At 42.8% G+C, this 18,985-nt stretch overlaps 1 protein-coding gene across 1 annotated transcript in view; it reads left to right on the plus strand.

Annotated features, from left to right (window-relative positions):
• The window catches only part of LOC146859134 (uncharacterized), a 2,052,335-nt gene that overhangs the window by 808,050 nt on the left and 1,225,300 nt on the right, over positions 1-18,985 (plus strand). The window contains exons 63-64 of the mRNA XM_085649806.1: positions 8,235-8,307; positions 15,300-15,463. Of these exons, the coding sequence (XP_085505932.1) occupies positions 8,235-8,307; positions 15,300-15,463 (237 nt within the window). The remainder of the gene's footprint in view (positions 1-8,234; positions 8,308-15,299; positions 15,464-18,985) is intronic.

Consider the following 18,985-nt stretch of genomic DNA (forward strand, 5'->3'; position numbering starts at 1 on the left):
AAATTGATAAATAGACAAGGTGGTAAACACTGCCATGGCATAATTATAAAAACATTGAAATGACAAATTCATCGTTATTAAAACTAGTTCAAACAGACTTCAGTCAATATGATACACCTAACATTTTTAGTGACTGTGATGTATTGAGCTGTGGGTAATTTCATGCATTTGGAACTCAGTCAGCCATTTCTTCCATTATGGTGAAGGTTAAAGTGCTGGTGCGCTGACCCATAAGATCGTTCCGAACTGAAACCATTTAACCCTGGTCTTTCTTAGGTTTTTAACATGAAGCACTGAGGTCCCACTTAGAGCCTTCAGACGATGAATTGCGCTTTTAGTGGGCGCACATCGTTGTTACGGGTAAGGCAGTAGTTCTTCATGCATTTATTCGTTATAATGCAGGGAGAACTAAAAAAATTAAATTTTAGATTCCAGAAATGACTGGTGGAGCGACGACTCAACATTTTGTCCGCTTTGCTCAGAAATTTAACCAGGCCCTAAATGGCTTGAGGATGAGGGTTGTTAAGCAAAAAATCTACGGCTGTCTGAATTGTATGGGTCCCATGTTTGATCCATACTTGACAGAGGAATTTCCGGCCATCGTCAAGTAAGGCTGGGCAGATGCAGAGAAGGTGAGCTAAATTTTCTCCTGATTGACCGCATAGCCGACACTCATTTGACTCTGGGCACGGGGACTAAGGCAGTAAAAAGTTCAGGGATGAGAAAATTCCCATCCTTATGTGCCAATACTTAATTTTAAAATGCCCCGTGAAAGTGTCAGTGAGATATTTTTGCATCTTGTTTTTGTTATAACTTCTCTGTATAAGGCAGGAATGCTTTCTAGCCCTCAGGGTCCGGTGGTCTTGCAGAAACGGAAGCTTTTTCAATTGCTCTATTTAACGCCTTCTTAAACTTTTGGTGTGAAAGATTTTGGATCCAAAGTGCGGTGGCTGTTTTCAGTTGTAGTGCTTCCTGCAAGGCAACGGACCAAGGGCTTTGAAAGACTGGATGATTTGTTTCAGATGTCTCTTGCCAGATCATATTTTTCAAGGTTCCTTCCTTGGCAGCACGCGTGGCATGTCAATAGTTAAGACCACAGGCCTTTTGTGCCAGGACTTGATCGTGTAACCTGAATTGGGCTTGAATCTGAGCAGCTGCAGAAGAGATTAAACAACGTCCTAAAAACTTGACTCTGGGCTTTATTCAGAAAGGGGCCCAGATTACTGGGGAAGTATTCTGAACCGTAAACCATGGGCTTTATTCAGAAAGGGGCCCAGATTACTGGGGAAGTATTCTGAACCGTAACCATGGGCTTTATTCAGAAAGGGGCCCAGATTACTGGGGAAGTATTCTGAACCGTAAGCCATGGGCTTTATTCAGAAAGGGGCCCAGATTACTGGGGAAGTATTCTGAACCGTAAACCATGGGCTTTATTCAGAAAGGGGCCCAGATTACTGGGGAAGTATTCTGAACCGTAAACCATGGGCTTTATTCAGAAAGGGGCCCAGATTACTGGGGAAGTATTCTGAACCGTAAACCATGGGCTTTATTCAGAAAGGGGCCCAGATTACTGGGGAAGTATTCTGAACCGTAAACCATGGGCTTTATTCAGAAAGGGGCCCAGATTACTGGGGAAGTATTCTGAACCGTAAACCATGGGCTTTATTCAGAAAGGGGCCCAGATTACTGGGGAAGTATTCTGAACCGTAAACCATGGACTTTATTCAGAAAGGGGCCCAGATTACCGGGGAAGTATTCTGAACCGTAAACCATGGGCTTTATTCAGAAAGGGGCCCAGATTACCGGGGAAGTATTCTGAACCGTAAACCATGGGCTTTATTCAGAAAGGGGCCCAGATTACCGGGGAAGTATTCTGAACCGTAAGCCATGGGCTTTATTCAGAGAGGGGGCCAGATTACTGGGGAAGTATTCTGAACCGTAAACCATGGGCTTTATTCAGAAAGGGGCCCAGATTACTGGGAAAGGCTTCTGAGCTGTAGGCCAATGTGGGAGTTAGTTTGGTTTTTACTATCTTCAGCAATGGTTCTAGAGTGGGAGTCTTCGTGTGATTAAAAATGGTTTGGTTTGATTTAAATGCGTTCTCATGAGTTAAATGCTCTCCCTTGTCATTGAGCTAATACATCCATTCTAATGCACTTTAAAATAAACACCTTATTAGCCCTGGCTGCATCATAGCGCTTTTTCAAAATTAGTTTTAGCCACACAGCAAAGTATCTGCACTGCTGTACAGTATGGATTCAAAACATTGCCAAATCCAATAGCTCTCATAGATGAGACCTTTTGGCTTTACCAATGCTTGTCTTTCCATGGCTGTGGAGCCCGCCCCCAACCCATCAGACTTCCGCGCCGGAGGCGCTAAAAGACAACGAGCTTCCTCCGCGTCGCGGGACGCGCGCGGGACGTGCCGGGTGAAGCCCGGGCAAAGGGCGGGCCGTCTACGGCCGTCCAAGGCCGACAGAGGCTGGGCTGGGCCACCCCCACTTGATCGTTGGCTGTCGAGAACTTAGTAAGCCTATTCTGTGTCGCACTAGTTGATTGTTGATTTATTGCTCGCACTGTATTGTATCGCAGGCTGATAGTGCTTCACCTTTATTGTCACACCATGACCACCCGTTCTAGTAAAACTAGGAAATCCTTAGTGGGGGGCTCAGTTAGGGGAACATTAGATCATTTCATTACCAGGGCTGCCACTGTTTAGAGCAGGAGATAGCTATAACAGAGCGCCGCCTGTCTCTGGACCCTTTGTATCACAAACGCTCGTCCCTAGGTCATATCCAGAATGCACTTTCACCGACGATTTCTAATATTGGCACGGACCTTGCATTTGACGTGGACCCCACCTTGCAGTTACATGATGTAACAGACACATCGGTAGCACCTAAGGTCATTATTACGCAAACTTCAAATACACAATCTATAACGGATATCTCAACCGAGGACTTGACTCCAATAAAAACTACTAGAAAGATTAAGAAAAAGGCTGCCAGAAGTAAACCCATTGCCCCTAAATCTTCAGTAAAGAAAACACCGCAAAAAACAAAGGGGAAGAAAAATTTTCATCCTGAGCTTCCCAAATCCACCCTTCAAACCCAGCTGATTCCAATACCTGTAGAATCCTCGCAAGACTGCACTCAGATACCTTCGTCTTATCCTCCTAATTTATTACATGACATAGAGCACTTAGTAAAATCATTACTTTTTCCCTTGCTGGAGAGGATTACAAATATTGCAGTACAGCTATCGTCCTTGGAATCTTCAATTGCCTCACTTACTGTATCTAACAGGGATTTGAACACCTGTTTATTAAAAAATCCTATTCTTTCCTCCAACACTGGGCCCCCTCTACTTGATCAAAGAGTCAGTCAACCAATTCCACCGTCCAGAAAGGCGAATATACCCGCTGCTACACCTATACTGGAGGACAGTGCTCCCGGTGAAAAAAACAGTAGACCTATTCAAACATATAAATCTGTTGAGCCTTATTTTGATAATGTCATTATGCAGCCACCCCCGAATAGCAGGGAGGGAATGACTCACCACATTGATCTGCCTCCAGAAGCAGCTCCATATGTGGTGATACTCACAGGTGTCCCGGAACTGGCTATGGGTAAAGTAGAGAGATACCAAGAGCTTAAAAACAAGGTAGTACACTGGTTGAGTAAAAATAGGCCACTTCCCAACGACATTAATGGCGAAATACTCCATGTGAGAAGATTGGGAAGGGTGGGCCTCAGACCAAAGGACATCCAGGGAGACGTGATTATCGTAAACTTCAGAGATCGCAGGGTATTGCATCATATTGCAGATTGGTATACCCTGACCAGTGGTGTAGGCATTACGACACACGGCCTAAGCTATTTTTACCCCCGTTCTCTCTTGTTAATTCCACCGAAATTACATTCATTATCTGCGGTTAACACAGAAGCTCACCATATTCCCCTTCCAATCTCAAATAGATATGCTATCCTCTCTGGTCTGGACGATTTAGATTGACCCTTAAATCCTGAGTGTGAGATTGGCAATGCTGTCATAGTGAGTCCTTTCCAAACCACCTTAGATTCTGACCTTTTTAACCATAAGATCAATTTTATGAACCCTGGTAAGCTCGAGACAAAGTCAGTTAATATTACTGATTCCCACCCTTTAAACTTTGAGCATAACTCATTAATTGACAGTTCAACATCTAACTCTTTTCCGAGCCACCATCCGATGAGTGACACTTTACGTCCATTAACTCCTTGTCTGTTACAGGAAATTATTGAGATCCCAAAGGACACCATGAATGGTAACACTGGCAATAAAAATACTCCAGCGGGAGATGGCCTATTGTCTTGGAACGTGGCAGGTCTCCTTGACAAATTGACAAACCCCCTATGGGTTCAAATTGCTTCCACCTATAGTATTATTTGTTTGCAGGAAACTTGGAACACCAATGAACTCCACCTCTTGGGATATCAGACCTTACATACCCCAGCCCTTCCTAGTTTACATGGTAGAAATAAGGGCGGCCTTGTGACATACATATCTGTAGAATCTGGTTTACTACACACAAATTTTATGGGGACTGAAAATTACCAGATTATTTCATTAACAGGTGGCCGCTTTAAAAATATTACCCTGGTTAATTTTTATAATAACATCTCCAGCTCTCGTTATGAACTGGTCCTCAACGGCTTAAAGGCCGACTTAATAAAAATCGAGACCAACCTTAAAACTGATATGCTGCTTATTTGGATGGGGGACTTCAATTGTTCATTATGCTCATTGAGTAATAGAGGTACCTGTGGTTTGGATTTTAGTAGTAGTGATACCTCTCCCCATTTCTCACACACTAAACTAAGAGACCTCTTAAATGGCCTAACATCCCATTTCAACTTATCTTATATGAATCAGTTTGGTTCTCCACCAAAGTGCTTTAAACCAACTTACAATAGGAGAGGTTGCCACTCTATAATTGATTATACCTTGCTATCCTCCAGGTACTCAGAGATCATATTAAACTGGGAGACACTTGATTGTGTTATCAGCGATCACTAGCCAATAGCGGCGACTTTAAATTTAACCTCACCTATTAATGTTGACGTAAGGGTGAACCCGTCCCATACCCCGCCACTTAACCTGGGAACTACCACGGGGCTCTACTTAAAATGGGATAAAGTGGTCCCCCCTGTTTTTCTTAATTCTCTGGTTAATAATACATATGAGCACATACAGGTATGTCTGTCCACTATAGAAAGCCCCCAGGCAATTAGGCACTCTTTCTCCGTTATTTCATCGGAGATTAAAAAATTACTTTCACGAGCTCCAAGGAAAATTTCACAAGGTAGCTCAGGTTGGTTTAACAGGACCTGCTCAAAAGCCCTGAAACATTTAAAAATTACTTTAAAAACTAACCCAAGAAACCAATCAGAAATACGGCAGGCCAGACAAAATTATCGTGCACCCCGCCAGACCAGAAAAAAACAGCTGAAAGCAGAGGCCTGGTTAACTTTACAGGAAGCTTCTAGTAATAGGGACAATACTGCCTTCTGGAAAGCAGTAAATGCACCTTTTTTCCAGTGTACCCAGTCAACAATAATCGATATGGCTATAACCGCTGAAACCTGGGTTAACCACTTTGGCACTTTATACGATTTATCAGATCCCAGAGTGCACATGGGTACCTTGGATACTTATCCTAACTCTCACAAAGAGCTGAATGTTTCTAGTCTTTTTCCTTTGGATCTTACTTTCGATTGTGCTGAGGTACTTGTGGCACTGACAGAAAGCCCTTCTGGGAAGGCTCCTGGCCCTGACTGTGTACCAATTGATGTTTTTAAATCACAGTTGGACTTGTGGGCTCCCCTGCTCACTAATGTTCTAAATTCTTTGAATACTATAGGTTTCATTGATACATGGCCCGAGGCGGTTGTAGTGCCGATTTTCAAGAAAGGAGATAGGAATAATCCTTCTAATTACCGCCCTATCTCACTGCTTGATTCTTTAATGAAAGTCGCAGGGCGAATTATCTTAAACAGAATTCATGACTGGCTGGGCGAGCAAGACATAATTTCCAATTTACAATATGGCTTCAGACAGGGTAGAGGTACCATCGAGCAAGGCTTGAATCTGACCCTTATAATTGCCAAGTACACCCAGGCAAAAAAGGGGAACCTTTTTGTGACTTTTGTAGACCTTAGCTCCGCATTTGACTGCGTTGATCACGAGCTTCTCTGGGAATCCCTTGCTGAGATTGGCATAGAGCCCCCCATACGTGCATTTATCAAAGAGCTTTATAGGGGAGCATCAGCACGTGTCAGATATGGTAGACGGGGAGAGTGTTCCGACAGGTTTTATATTAGGAGAGGTGTAAGGCAGGGATGCATTTTAGCCCCTCTGCTCTTTACCCTTTATATAAACTCTGTCGGCCATTACCTTAACAGAAACTATCACGATTATCCTACCATAAACGGGAAACCTATACCTATACTTCTTTATGCGGACGACGCAGCAATAATGTCACAGACTCGCATGGGGCTTCAAAGGGCAGTAAAAGATTTCACTGACTTTATGTCACAGAGAGGTTTAAAAATCAACGCCACTAAAACCTTTACCATGTCCTGTGGCCTAGGAATTGGAAAGAAACAATGTTCCATTTTCATAAATGGCAGCAAGTTGGAAAGCGTTGACAGGTTCCCTTACCTGGGCATTATTTTTGATAAAAAGGGCACCTGGCGGGCTGCCGCCCAAGCCAGAGGAGCTGCATTCTCCAAAGATTTAGGCGCACTGACCAATTTTTCTAAAAAACTAGGGGGACGCCCGATTAACCCCCTATTACAGATCTATGGGGCCAAGTGTGTTTCGACTGGCACATAGGATCTGGGATCTGGGGAATCGAGCAGGCTGATCACATCCAGCGCTCAGAGAATGCATTTCTGCGCTATCTTTTGGCTACCCCACGCGGCACTTCATCATATGCAATGCATAATGAACTTGGCCTGACGTATGTCATGGACATTATAAAATCCTCTCCTATCATTTTATGGCACAAAGTCTGGACTACCCATGAAACACACTTCAACAGGGAAGTTATTATCGACTGTCTCAGTCTGAATGAGGTTGATAATATTAAATGGTTGAACTATATTAGAAACTTGTCACTTGATATAGGGCATCCAGAATTTTTTATTGACCCCTCCACCCTGAACAAAATACCTAGAGTCACATTAAAACGATTAGTCGCCACCCATCTGTCCAATCGACGCTGGTCCCTTGAAAAATCTAAGTGTACGGTTGTGGAGTATCCACATTCTACTATTATTGAAGGGATGCAGCAATATTTATCTTTAATCCCATCCCCTTTTATCCGTATGCTTGTGACTCGTTTCCGTACCGATACCTTTTTCAGACTGTTAACATTTCCCAACCAGAATTGTTGGTCCAGAAATTTGGAGAAATGTCCATGCGATGGCCTGTCATCACAATCCAACATTCACTGCATTTTTTTCTGTAAGTTTTACCAACTGCCAAGGGTCACTTACTTGAAACCACTGCTTAAATCATGGGGATTACGTTCCTGTAGGACAGCTTACTACAAATTGAAAACACTGGATAACCCATTGGCCATCGCCGTGGTTTCTTTCTATTTGAAAGTGATTGTGAGAATAAGGGTATCTATGCAGCCTTAGATGATAAAAGTTTTCATGTATATCATGTATTTCTTTACGCTAAATGAATTTGATGAGGGCTGCTATAATATCGAAATTACGCCTACCGCATTCTTTTCTTTTAAAGTTTTATGATATTTTTATGATATTTTAATCATGATCTTTATTGTACTTTTTATGAAATTGTTTTTACATATCGAATAAAGAAATTTGATGATGATGATGATGAATGACATTTAAAAAAAACAACTATTGAAACAGCTCTCATTTGATGGACACCCCACTTCAGTTTGTTGACTCCAGACCCCTCAAGAATGTCAGACACACCTGGCCAGAGGTGACTAAAATAGCCTACGAGTGGTGGGGATCTCGCTGCCCGTCTGTCTCCTCACCATCACTCCTTATGCTGCTTTTTTCTCCACTCCATAAAGCTGTAACATTGGTTGGTACATGAATGACTTTGAAGCCTGTCAAAGGTCACATTTCACTGTTTTTACATTTCACAGCTGAATGCTTGAGCTGACTTTGCTATTGTCACTGATTTGAAATGATTGTTTGCTTCCACAGTCAGAGAGACCAGACTGGCATCTTCAGCACCATGCTGAGTGCGCACCTCCTCCAGCCTGCGACAGACTCCAAGGTAAAGGAATGTGCTTGTTACTCCTTATTGTACAAGGACGGGAAGGTCAGGGAGGTCACTGATAATAGCTCATATGCCATTCAAGATGCTAAGTATGAAATGTGCACTTTACAGTCTGTCCTATTGTATTAATTTGTTTCCCACGGAGCAGAAAAAGAACGCATGCCATAACATCTGGAGCGGCCTTGGAATCGTGCACTGTTTCATATTTTTATTAGACTCAGATACGCTGAATGGAAATAAGTGAAATGTTGCTAATGGCGGGTTTGTATAGTCTCTCGAAAGAGGTAGGCCAGAAATGTAGGTATTTATTTGATATATTTCTATGGAGTTTCTGCCTAGGCGCTTTACAAAAGGTAATGAAAGGTTAAAAAAGAATTATGCAAACTGAAAAAGAACAGGCAAAAAGAAAAACGATAGCAGAACTAAAAAATAACCATTATCAAATACAGAAAATAATAATATGCATCATGGCCAGTTGAAGTCTTCATCTATCATGTATGACGTTGAAAAGATAAAACTCAAAGTGAGGAGGTCATCTGCTTCCAACTACAATTTCTGACCACAAAGATTCTAAATTATTTTAATACAATGCAAATGACCTAAGTTTACATAAAAATACAGCCAGAATCGTGTGGCTTGTGCAGGAGATACATGGGTTGATTGTGGCATACTTTTGTGTAGGGCTGACTGTGGTAGACATTCGAAACGATCCTTCTATTGGCCCGATAAGCAGATGAGCTGCAGGTATGAATGAAATAACATTGCACATTAGGAGGTGAGAATGATGAATATGATACCAAACCGACAAAAATATAATAAGTAGAATCGGAGTTATTAATTTTTACATTTTCAAGTAAAAATAGCACCAAGAAGCACAAAATGCCACTCGCAGTTTTCTGGTAGCGATGGACCAGGCCAAAAATCACAAGTTCAGGCCATCCGCGATGGAACGCAGGTCTGATACAAGGACCAGGTTCATCCAGGTGAAGAATTTACCTTCTCAAAGTCTAAGTTCACACGAAGAGCAAAAACTGGAGCGTCACAATGGCAGGGGCCGCAAGGAGGTGGTGGTGGGCATGAGGAGCAAGTCGTCACTGGAACTTTGCGTTAGCTGGAGATGCAGGCGGTTGCTTTTGGCCCGAAGAACATGTCCCCATCAGAAGTTCGCGTTGGCGGGTAATGCGGCAATTGTTGCTGCTGCTGCAAGAAGCCTGCGCACAGTCGTTGAAAGCTCTAAACTTCTGAATTGTTTTTCCTGGAGTTCAATTTCGAAGCAGGAGAAATACACTCAACTCTGACACCAGCCATGGCTCCAGGTCCTGGAGAGTATGTCTTCGGGATCAAGATTCACTCCAGCTGGGCTAAAGCACGTCCAGGTGGTGCTGGGCAGCTGAGCATTTGCAGGAAGGCCTCTGGAAGCTTGTTGTGTCCCTGTAACTCAAACAAGTCAGCCAACTGACCCTTAGAGTCACTTCTTGGGATCATGAGTTCATGGCAAGCCATCTAGTTTTCCTTCTTCAGACAGCAGGGCAGTCCTTCTTCTGAATCTTCCACAGACCCAGAAGTGTTCTAATGAGAGGTTCTGAGGTTGCTATTCTTATACCCAGTGCCAGCCTTCGTGTGGGGGAGGTCGCCATTGTCTAACCTTCCCGCTTTACTTTGTTTTCCTCCAATCTGACTACGGGGACAAAGTCAGGCAGCCCTAGTTGTGAGCTGAATTTGTCAGTGGCAGGGCAGGATTCAGGGAAGGATTGGGCACAGCCCTCAGCCTATCCTTTGAAGCTCTGGAAAGGTTGAATACAACCCCTAGGCCATCCTGCTCAAGAAAGACACATTCTCCCTCACACCTAAGGCCCTTTTGTCACCATGTGTGGGAGGAATACAAAACACACCACAGAAAAGCCATTACAGTCATGTAACCCTAAACACTGGCAGAAAGGCACATTTTGTTTTGGCAGGAAAATGCCATCTTCAAATCTGACTTTATCATTAAAGAAGATTTCAAATTACAATACATTTTTAGCATTTTTTTAAATTAATCAAGTTGCAAAAGTTACACATTTCAAGCATGATTTCATATATTCATATATATAGACGTAATCTATTCAACATAAATGCATGAAACGAAGGATAACATCCGATAAAATGTTAATCATATGGATTACATAAGAGGTTTGTTTTTTCCCCCTTTTCTCCATTTTCCACCTTTCTTTGAAACAAATAGCTCAAAATACATCCACAGGACTAAAATAAAAGACCCCACCCACCCCGTGTGAAATGAACCCTAAAGCTAATAGTATACAACCTCTGGGGGAATAGTTAAATACATTATATTGCAGCTCAATCTAACATAACGTACCAAATTTCCGTAAAGTTTTTGCAAACGTCAATCCAATTTTTCAAGCTGTTTGACCCGCTCCATCTTACATAACCATGGATTAAAGGTGGGGTCCACCGTGGATCTCTATTTCTACAAAATTAGAGATTTAGCAGCCAATGAGGCAATAAAAAGAAATTGTTCCTGCCGTACAGTGATTTGTATACATGGAGTACTCATGCCAAATAGAGCCCCGAAGAGGTCTGGACTAATGTTGACCTGCAGCTTACCGCTAATAAATTAAAAGATCTTTCCCCAAAAGGGACACAATGATGGACTTGTGAAGCAAAGGTGTAGCCAATCACCCTTATCCTGGCCACATCTATAACATGCTGCTGAGCCAGTAGAATAAATCTTTTGTACTGAAAAAGGTGTGTAATACGACATCCATTTCAAGTAAAAATCCATCCTTCTAAAGTTTGCTACATGAATGGCTTTGTGGGCCATTTGATTATAACAGGCCAGCAACCGTTGGTCCATCTTGCACTCTATGGAGACCGTTACGGTAATCAAAAATGGGGAAACCACTGCCTCCCGTAATTTCTGATATAATTGGCGGTACCAGTTACCAATTCCTTAGAGACAGGTCATGAAATAGGCTTTACTAATATCCTCGACAACTGTGTTCGATACCTGTCCATTATCTCGTAGGAAATGACTGATTTGTAAGTAAGAGAATGCCAGTTCAGAAGGGATGGTGGAGTTATTGGAAATCAGCTGTTCCAGGGCTTCACTGCACCAGTCAGCGATAATTCATTGAACCTGTGAAATCCTGCACTTTCCCATCTCTTAATGGCTGTGGTCTCCAGTTGTACTCCTAGCCGATAGTAATCTCTTATGCTTTATGGAGAAATGAAACTGGGGAATCTGAAACTCATATTTTAGTGTCTCAGATCTCAAGGCCAGAATGTAAGGTAGCTTCTCTCTAGTGCGCATAGGTAGTTTTGCTACTTTAAAAATAATGGGAAGCCTTATGTCAGCCTCGCTTAGCCTCTGTTTAAGATAAAAGCAATCTGAATGATTGTTGACTGTTGCAGCACCAATGAGCCAATCGGGGAAAGCTTCTTGGTATTACATTTTAATATGACGAAGTGCCAGCCCTCCATCTTCAACACTTTTCTGTGGTGCCTTAATGTTGGTACAAGCCTTCTTCCCTTGCCATAAGAAATGGTGTATCATTTGGTCAATCTCATTAAAAAGGATTTATAGATTTAAATCATGATATTTAAAAAAAAAAACGAATAATTGACGGATAGCCATCTCAACTAATGCTACACGTCCCGTAGGAAGAGCCAAGGAATTCGATTGAAGTAGTAGCCCCTCACCGTATTGAGGGTGGTGGTATAATTTAATCAAAATAAAGCTACGTAATTAGTTGAAATGTAGATTCCTCAGCCTTAACTCGATGGGTAGGATTTAGGGAGTACTATTAAATAGCATCACTTCAGATTTAGCGTGATTAATCATTTACCCCCCGATGTCTGCAAATTCTTGAATTTTACTGAGCGAGTTTGAAATATTTTGCTCCTCGGTGGCCTGATATAATATCATGTCATCCACAAAGAATTTTATTTTGGATGCACCCTGAATCGGAGCCCTAATTTTCGGGTCTTGTCTTAATGCTGCTCCCAGAAGCTCAATGAATAGGGCCAAAAACAACGGGTGACAAAGGGCACACTTGCCTTGTGCCTCTTTTGATTGTAACACACCCTATTGTTGGCGAATTGATTACAATTTTGGTCTCAGCCTTCTTGTATAGTTTCTCCAGTAGGTGAATCAATTTCGGAGAGAACTCCAAGCATAACAGTATTGTAAACTGGAACTCTCATTGTACTAGGTCGAAAGCTTTTTCAGCACCGAACATAATAATGGCCACCCTTTGTTGCATTTGCTGGGTAATAATCAATGGTCTGCAGCAAAAAGTTGGTATTGGATGAAATCTACCCAGTAGGTACAAATCCACTTTGATCTGAATGGCCAGAGTTTGTGCCAATGGGACTAGCCTGGTCGTAATCATTTTTGTGAAGATGTTATAGTCGGTGTTCAAAAACTGATTAGGTGGTATGAACCTGGTTTCTCAAGAGGTTTATCCTTTTTGAGGAAGCTAATGATCACAGCTTCCGTAAATGAGCTTGGTAAATTGCACCCTTCTAGAATTTCATTATAAAGGATCACTAGCAATTTGGCCACTTGCACTTCAAACAGCGCATATATACTTTCACCAAGAGACCAGCAAGCTTTTGCATTGGGAGATGATTTTATCACATCCTTTACCAGAGCTAATAAGATGGGTACAGCGGCAGTTGCTTGCAAGTCACTTGTGAGAGTGGGTAGATGAATCGAATGTAAGAATTCCTTAATGTGCTTGAGGCTAGATTTATTAGCTAATGCATACAACTCTATATAAGGGGTCAAGAAAAACTTTGCCGATTAGAACAGGCTGAGTTACCATTTGACTCTCCACAACGTCAAAAATTGCTTTAATAGGGTTGTTGTTCCTTTTTTCAATCATTGACCATGCCAAAAGCACCCTACATGCTTGCTTTCCTCATAACCTTTTTGGAAGCATGTATTTTGATTGACTATTTCTCTAGACATATAGTGATCTTTTAATTTTTGATGAGCTTGTTATACATTGGCTCTAGTAATGGATGTACGAAGTGTGGAATTTGTAAGTGTGGCCACGTTGAGTTCGAGCTGTAGGGCCGAGGCCTGTTCCCCCGAATGAAGGCGTTGAAATCACCCTAGACTGCAAAAGATGGAGCTGCACCTATATTTATTTTGAAAAATTAATCAATGCAAAATGCATTGTCATAACCCCATTATCCTCCGCTAATAATTATCAAGGCATGATCTAGGCCGTTCGGTCCTTTGATCCCCAACGAAAAATCTAGGAATGGGGCTGAATAGTCACAGAAGGGGTTCGCTAATTATATCGCTTAGAACAACTGGTATATTCTCTCCCCCTGCAGATAATGAGCCTGCCAAGGATCAATTAGTGCAAAATCACATCTCAATGTAGCTAAAAAACGTGATGACTTCGTTTTGTTTTACTGCTTATTAATATGTGAACAGTCCATCCTGACATCCTGAATAGCATTAAATCCCCCATACCACGAGCCCCTTCAATTACATCATATATTTATAGACTTCATTAAGAGAGGAAACATTGTCCAGGATAGGACTATAATAGCTAATTAAGTGAATGAGCTGTTTGTTGATCCTAAGGCTCACCAAAATCTATCTTACCCTAGGATCTCTTAACACCTGTTGTACCTTTCATGAAAGATCTTGCGAGATCTAACTTAACTGCAGCACTAGCAGATGCGTAATGTGCATGTGAGATAAATCCTGGGATACTCGGGTGCTTAGCTACGGACTTGAGGTGGGTCTCTTGGAGGAAAAAAACCTGGACTTTAGAAATTTTCAGCTCTGCCAGTATGGTCCTAAATTGAATCTGATTATTAATCCCATTGACATTAGAGGATGCAATGCTAAAGCTTTTAGTATTCATAACCGCTTAACTCATTGTGGCATATTCAAGCTTCTCCTAGATTCCCGAAGAAAATTCTGACCATAATCTGGGTTCTTTGTACCCCACTGCCCTGTCGCCTCCAAAATTGAAATCATGCTGCATCCTCTCATCGATGGCTATTCTCTGAAGAATGCAGTACTTCTGAACTTTTCTACCTGATTTGTTCTGCCCCCAGTGACCCTCTCCCCCTCACCCAGTCCCCCTACCCTTGAGGCCCACCTATCACATGCTCCATCAGGAGCTACCCCCACCCACCCTTAAGTGCACTTCCCCTCCCTTCCCTTTGGTGAGTGCCCTAACAGTGAACTCAGAACTGCAACTTCAGGTGATCAGAGGCAATCCAGACTGCTAGGTGAACCTTAAAAATACAGATCAATATAACATACGAAAAGGTGCTCGCTCCAGGGACAGAACATACTAGAGTGAATGCGCCTTAGCATCCTGTTAAGGCACTCCTTCCCATTAGCACTTGCTCCCCCCACTTGTCAGACTTTTGGATGGATTGAAAACAGTCTTTGCTATGATCCACTGAAACAAGGATTCTTATAGAGGACTTTCAATCTGGATTGCTGAACAACTCCTGCTGGTGTCACTTGTCGATAGTATGGTACAGAGGCTCCGTTTCTTATGCTTCTCCGTGAAACCACTTTCAGAGTAATTACACATAATTTTGCATAATTTCCTTAAATTATGCGTAATTATGCAAATTATGTGAGTTTCGCGCAACCCTATTAATTACTAGGTCTTTTGCGTAGAGTCACGGATCCATAAATGCGAATCATTTGTTTCTGGGCCCTGCTTCGTTTATGAAACCTCTATGGCCTGAGAGATTTTGTTTGAGAATTTTCGTGCATGTGTTTAAAATATAAATTATACTATCTACAAAGAAGCACTTCTTGATTATTACATAGAAAGCTGTAGGTCATCTTTGATGCTTAGCTGGCCTTGTGTTGCCTCCGCCTAGAATGCACGCTTTATTTCCTTCGACTGCGGCACGTGCCTCATGGAGGTGCGAGTCCATAGCCCTGGTGTTGCACTGTGAGGTACTGAAGGCTCTCTTGCTCATGCTCCCTCTAGGCCGGCAGCCTTATGGCTTCAGCGAATGACCACCTGCAGGAGCTGCTGCTGGCCGTCACTACTGTCTCCGTGGAGCTGCAGGAACGCATGAGGAGCGCCTTCTTGGGGACTTCGGAGCGCTGTCACTATATCTTCACATTAAGGGACCTCAGCAAAATATTCAGGTAAATTGGAGGATTTGCAGCAGAGTTTGGGGCTAACAAGACATTTTTGGTGAGTACTCTGATCCAGTTGGAAATAATATGTGACTCTGGCTGCACATCTTGTTTGCATTATGTTTGTGTTTTACGTCACACAAAGATGGCTGCACCATGGACGTCAACTCACCAAAATGCCAGGAGTAGCAAAAGTGACATTCCGCGTCCTTTGACCTTCACTTTCACTCACACACATTCATACTTACACACACTCGCTCTTACGTAAACAGACTCTCACCCACAAGCACGCACACAATTTACATTCAAAAGCTTTTTGTTACTTACCTCATCTGACAGGGAAAGTCATATTCTACCTAATTGTACTCCATATTTTATTATACTAATAGTGAATGTAGTAATATTATTCACTATTAGTGTAATAAAAAATGGACAGAAAACAAAGCGAGTGAAGCCCCAACTGGCGTCCATAATGATAAGCTGCCACTGTGTTCCCACCACTGGTTTTGCCACCCCTGAGGCCAGGAGTCACAAAGGAAGTGCCAGAGGTCGGTAGGGGCAAGCCAGGAGTCGCAACTGCAACCCCTAAATGACGTCAGTGGCATGCACTGCAAATGGAGTGAGCTTTTGACACTTACAAGTGACTACAGGGTGGGGGCTGAATTGGCAGGGGCGACCGGCATAGCTCGCGGGTGGCGGGTGTGGGAGATCGCACGGGGCGTGGTTTGTGGGGGATCGCACGGGGAGGGTGGTTGCTGGGGGATACATTTTATAATTTATTTATTTTTTAAATAAACTTACCTTGCCACTGACCGGGTCCCGCGTCTCAGCTCCTGCTCTCCTCGAACACATCGAGGAACAAGAAGCAGGCTCCACTGCAACAGCACTGTGATTGATTTTGAACATTCTGGTTTGACACTCAACCAGGCAATGGGGGCCTGGGCTTGTTCTACATGTAGGGGAAAGTGCGCATGACTGGTTTCGACGGCTTGAGAAGACCGACCAAACAGTCATTGCGCACTTGAGTGGGCAAACCACTCTGCCAATGACCTGCTCGAAGAGCAGAGCAGCCTGGCCTGCAAAGCAGCAGGAAGCAGAACTAAAACGATAATAACGCAAAGTTAATATCATTTTAGGTTTCTGCTTCCCACTGTTTAAAAGTAGTGGGGCGACGCTCCTCCACCATAGCTGAGGAGCTGCTTCTGTGAATAGGAGTGGTTTAGGCGGTAGGCAATTAGATGCTTAAAGTGACCCACGTCAGACGGGCTAATGAGAATGTAGGGGGATCTGAAGGAGGCGAGGGGGTGCCAGGCAAACCTAGATTTATAAAGCATCATTTTTTTTCTGTTTGGCTGTACAGAGTGAGTGATTGAATCACAATCCCTCAGTGTGGTGAGTTGTGGGATCTCACTGATTTAGAAGAGATCAGAATGTTTGTCCCTGGAGCCCATTTTCAAATACCCTCCTGGTGAAGGCGAGTGAGTACTATTTTAGGGCTGGATCTTGTGTGTCTCACGTGTTCCATGTGAGGCACTGACTGTTCTTTGCTTTTCCTCAGTGACTGTCCCCTGCTGCTATGAGATTGGGAGAATGGGGTGACCAACCACCAACTTTGCCCAGTATGCTGTTAGACCCCCCCAGTGGCATGTTTTACATGCCTTTGGCCCAAAAGCATGGCGCATGGCAACACCACTCATGGTTCACACACATTTTCGAAACAAGACTTACTGAGTGCATTCTTAAAGGGTCGTGTAAGAGGATAATTTTTTATTATTTCCATTTTACTTCTCAGGGTGCCTCACTTTGGGTGCAAATTATCCATCCAGGTACTGGATTAGTAAATATTTCAAACACTGATCCTGTACACCCATACATCTTGCTTTCGGGTTCCACAGCTACCTATTGCTTCAGTTCCACCAGCCAGTTCTCAGAATGTTTTACCTAAAGGAATTAAGAGAAAGACATACACAGATGTTTATTTTCTGAATAAGAAAAAACAATTCACTGCAATGGAATTTATTTTACTGTCATTCCTCGGTAGCATCAACGCCTCGACTGCTGCCCTGATGACCCACTTCTTTTGTTTTGTACTCTTTTTTTTCAAAGTATCATATATGTCTGAAATTGAGAAAACACCTTTTGCTTCAAACAAATATTTGACATAAATTAGGTACAAACTAAACAACAGTACATGAACATCAAATTCAAAGTAGTACACCAGTCAAACATTTTGCAGGTTTCACGTATGCAGCAATCCTATTGTACATGATTCAAACAGCCCTTTTCACTAGGATGCTGCCCATTAGGAATAAGTTTCAAAAACAGCCAGTGTTAGTTGTATGCAAGATATCATCATCATCATCATCAAATATCTTTATTTCGGTCGTTGAGACCATAAAAGAGTGCGTCATAATACAATAAAGACATTACAGTATAAAAACATTGCACAATTATGATAAAAGTATTAACTCAATACAACATCATTACTTGATATGGTTTTAAGAAGACGTAGACGTGTAAACCACATAGACGTTAAAAATTTGGCAACCGCAAAGGCAATTGGGGGCGAGATGTCAGACTTAAGTATTCTAAAAGCGGGGGAGTATTGTTTAAAGCCCATGTTTCTGAGTAGTGGACAGAGCCAGTACTTCCTTGCTCTGCTGTACACCGGACAAAAGAATAAAACATGCAAGTCTGTCTCTGGTGTCTGCTTGCAAAAGGGGCATAGAGCCATGTGTGCTGAGTGTGACCAAAGTGCAGTATATGCCCTCAGCGGGAGAGTGTTATAGCGCCATTGCATATAGAGCTTTCTTGTGAGTGTGGGACCCATATCATTGTAAGTTGACTCTAGGTGGTAGAAGTCTTTAAGAGCCAGGAAGTGGGCAGTGTGGGAGCCCTCCCTCGCATTCCTTATAGCATCTTGTAAGTGATGCTCACGAAAAGCCTTCGTGATAAGTTTGCGTGAATCCCTGGAACATGCAACCTCAGGATCATGCCACAAGTCAAGTCTACCCAGTGTCTCACAAGTATGCTTTATGTAACTTAGCCATGGTATTTGTATGTTGTTACGAAGGCGCAAAATCTCTTGCAGCTCTGCTCTGTATTTAGAAAGTTCTGGGGAAGACCATATTTTACACCATAGGGTTAGGGGTTTTAAGCCCAACTCCTCTGAAAGCGGTCTTAAACCCAGATCTAATCTAAGAGGCAAAAGAGGTGTACTGGCAGGTAACGCTGTCAGCTGCCTGAGAAAAGTATTCTCCGTTACCTGGAGCTTCTGTGCGGACGTGTGTCCCCAAATTTCTGCACCATAGATAATGGCCCCCCGGGCCTGGACCTTACATATTTGTATGCGTGGGCCTAGGGGCCTGCATGTGAGGCCTTTTGTCATCCTGGCAATGCCTCCCACCAACTGGGTCAATTTCATATTTGCCCTTAATTTGTGTGACTCCCAGGTCATGCGCTCGTTAATAACTATACCCAGATATTCAAAGGTAAAGACCCTCTCCAACCTGGAGGACCCTATACTGGGCG

Source organism: Triturus cristatus, chromosome 3_2, assembly GCF_964204655.1.
Source record: "Triturus cristatus chromosome 3_2, aTriCri1.1, whole genome shotgun sequence".
Lineage (NCBI taxonomy): Eukaryota > Metazoa > Chordata > Amphibia > Caudata > Salamandridae > Triturus > Triturus cristatus.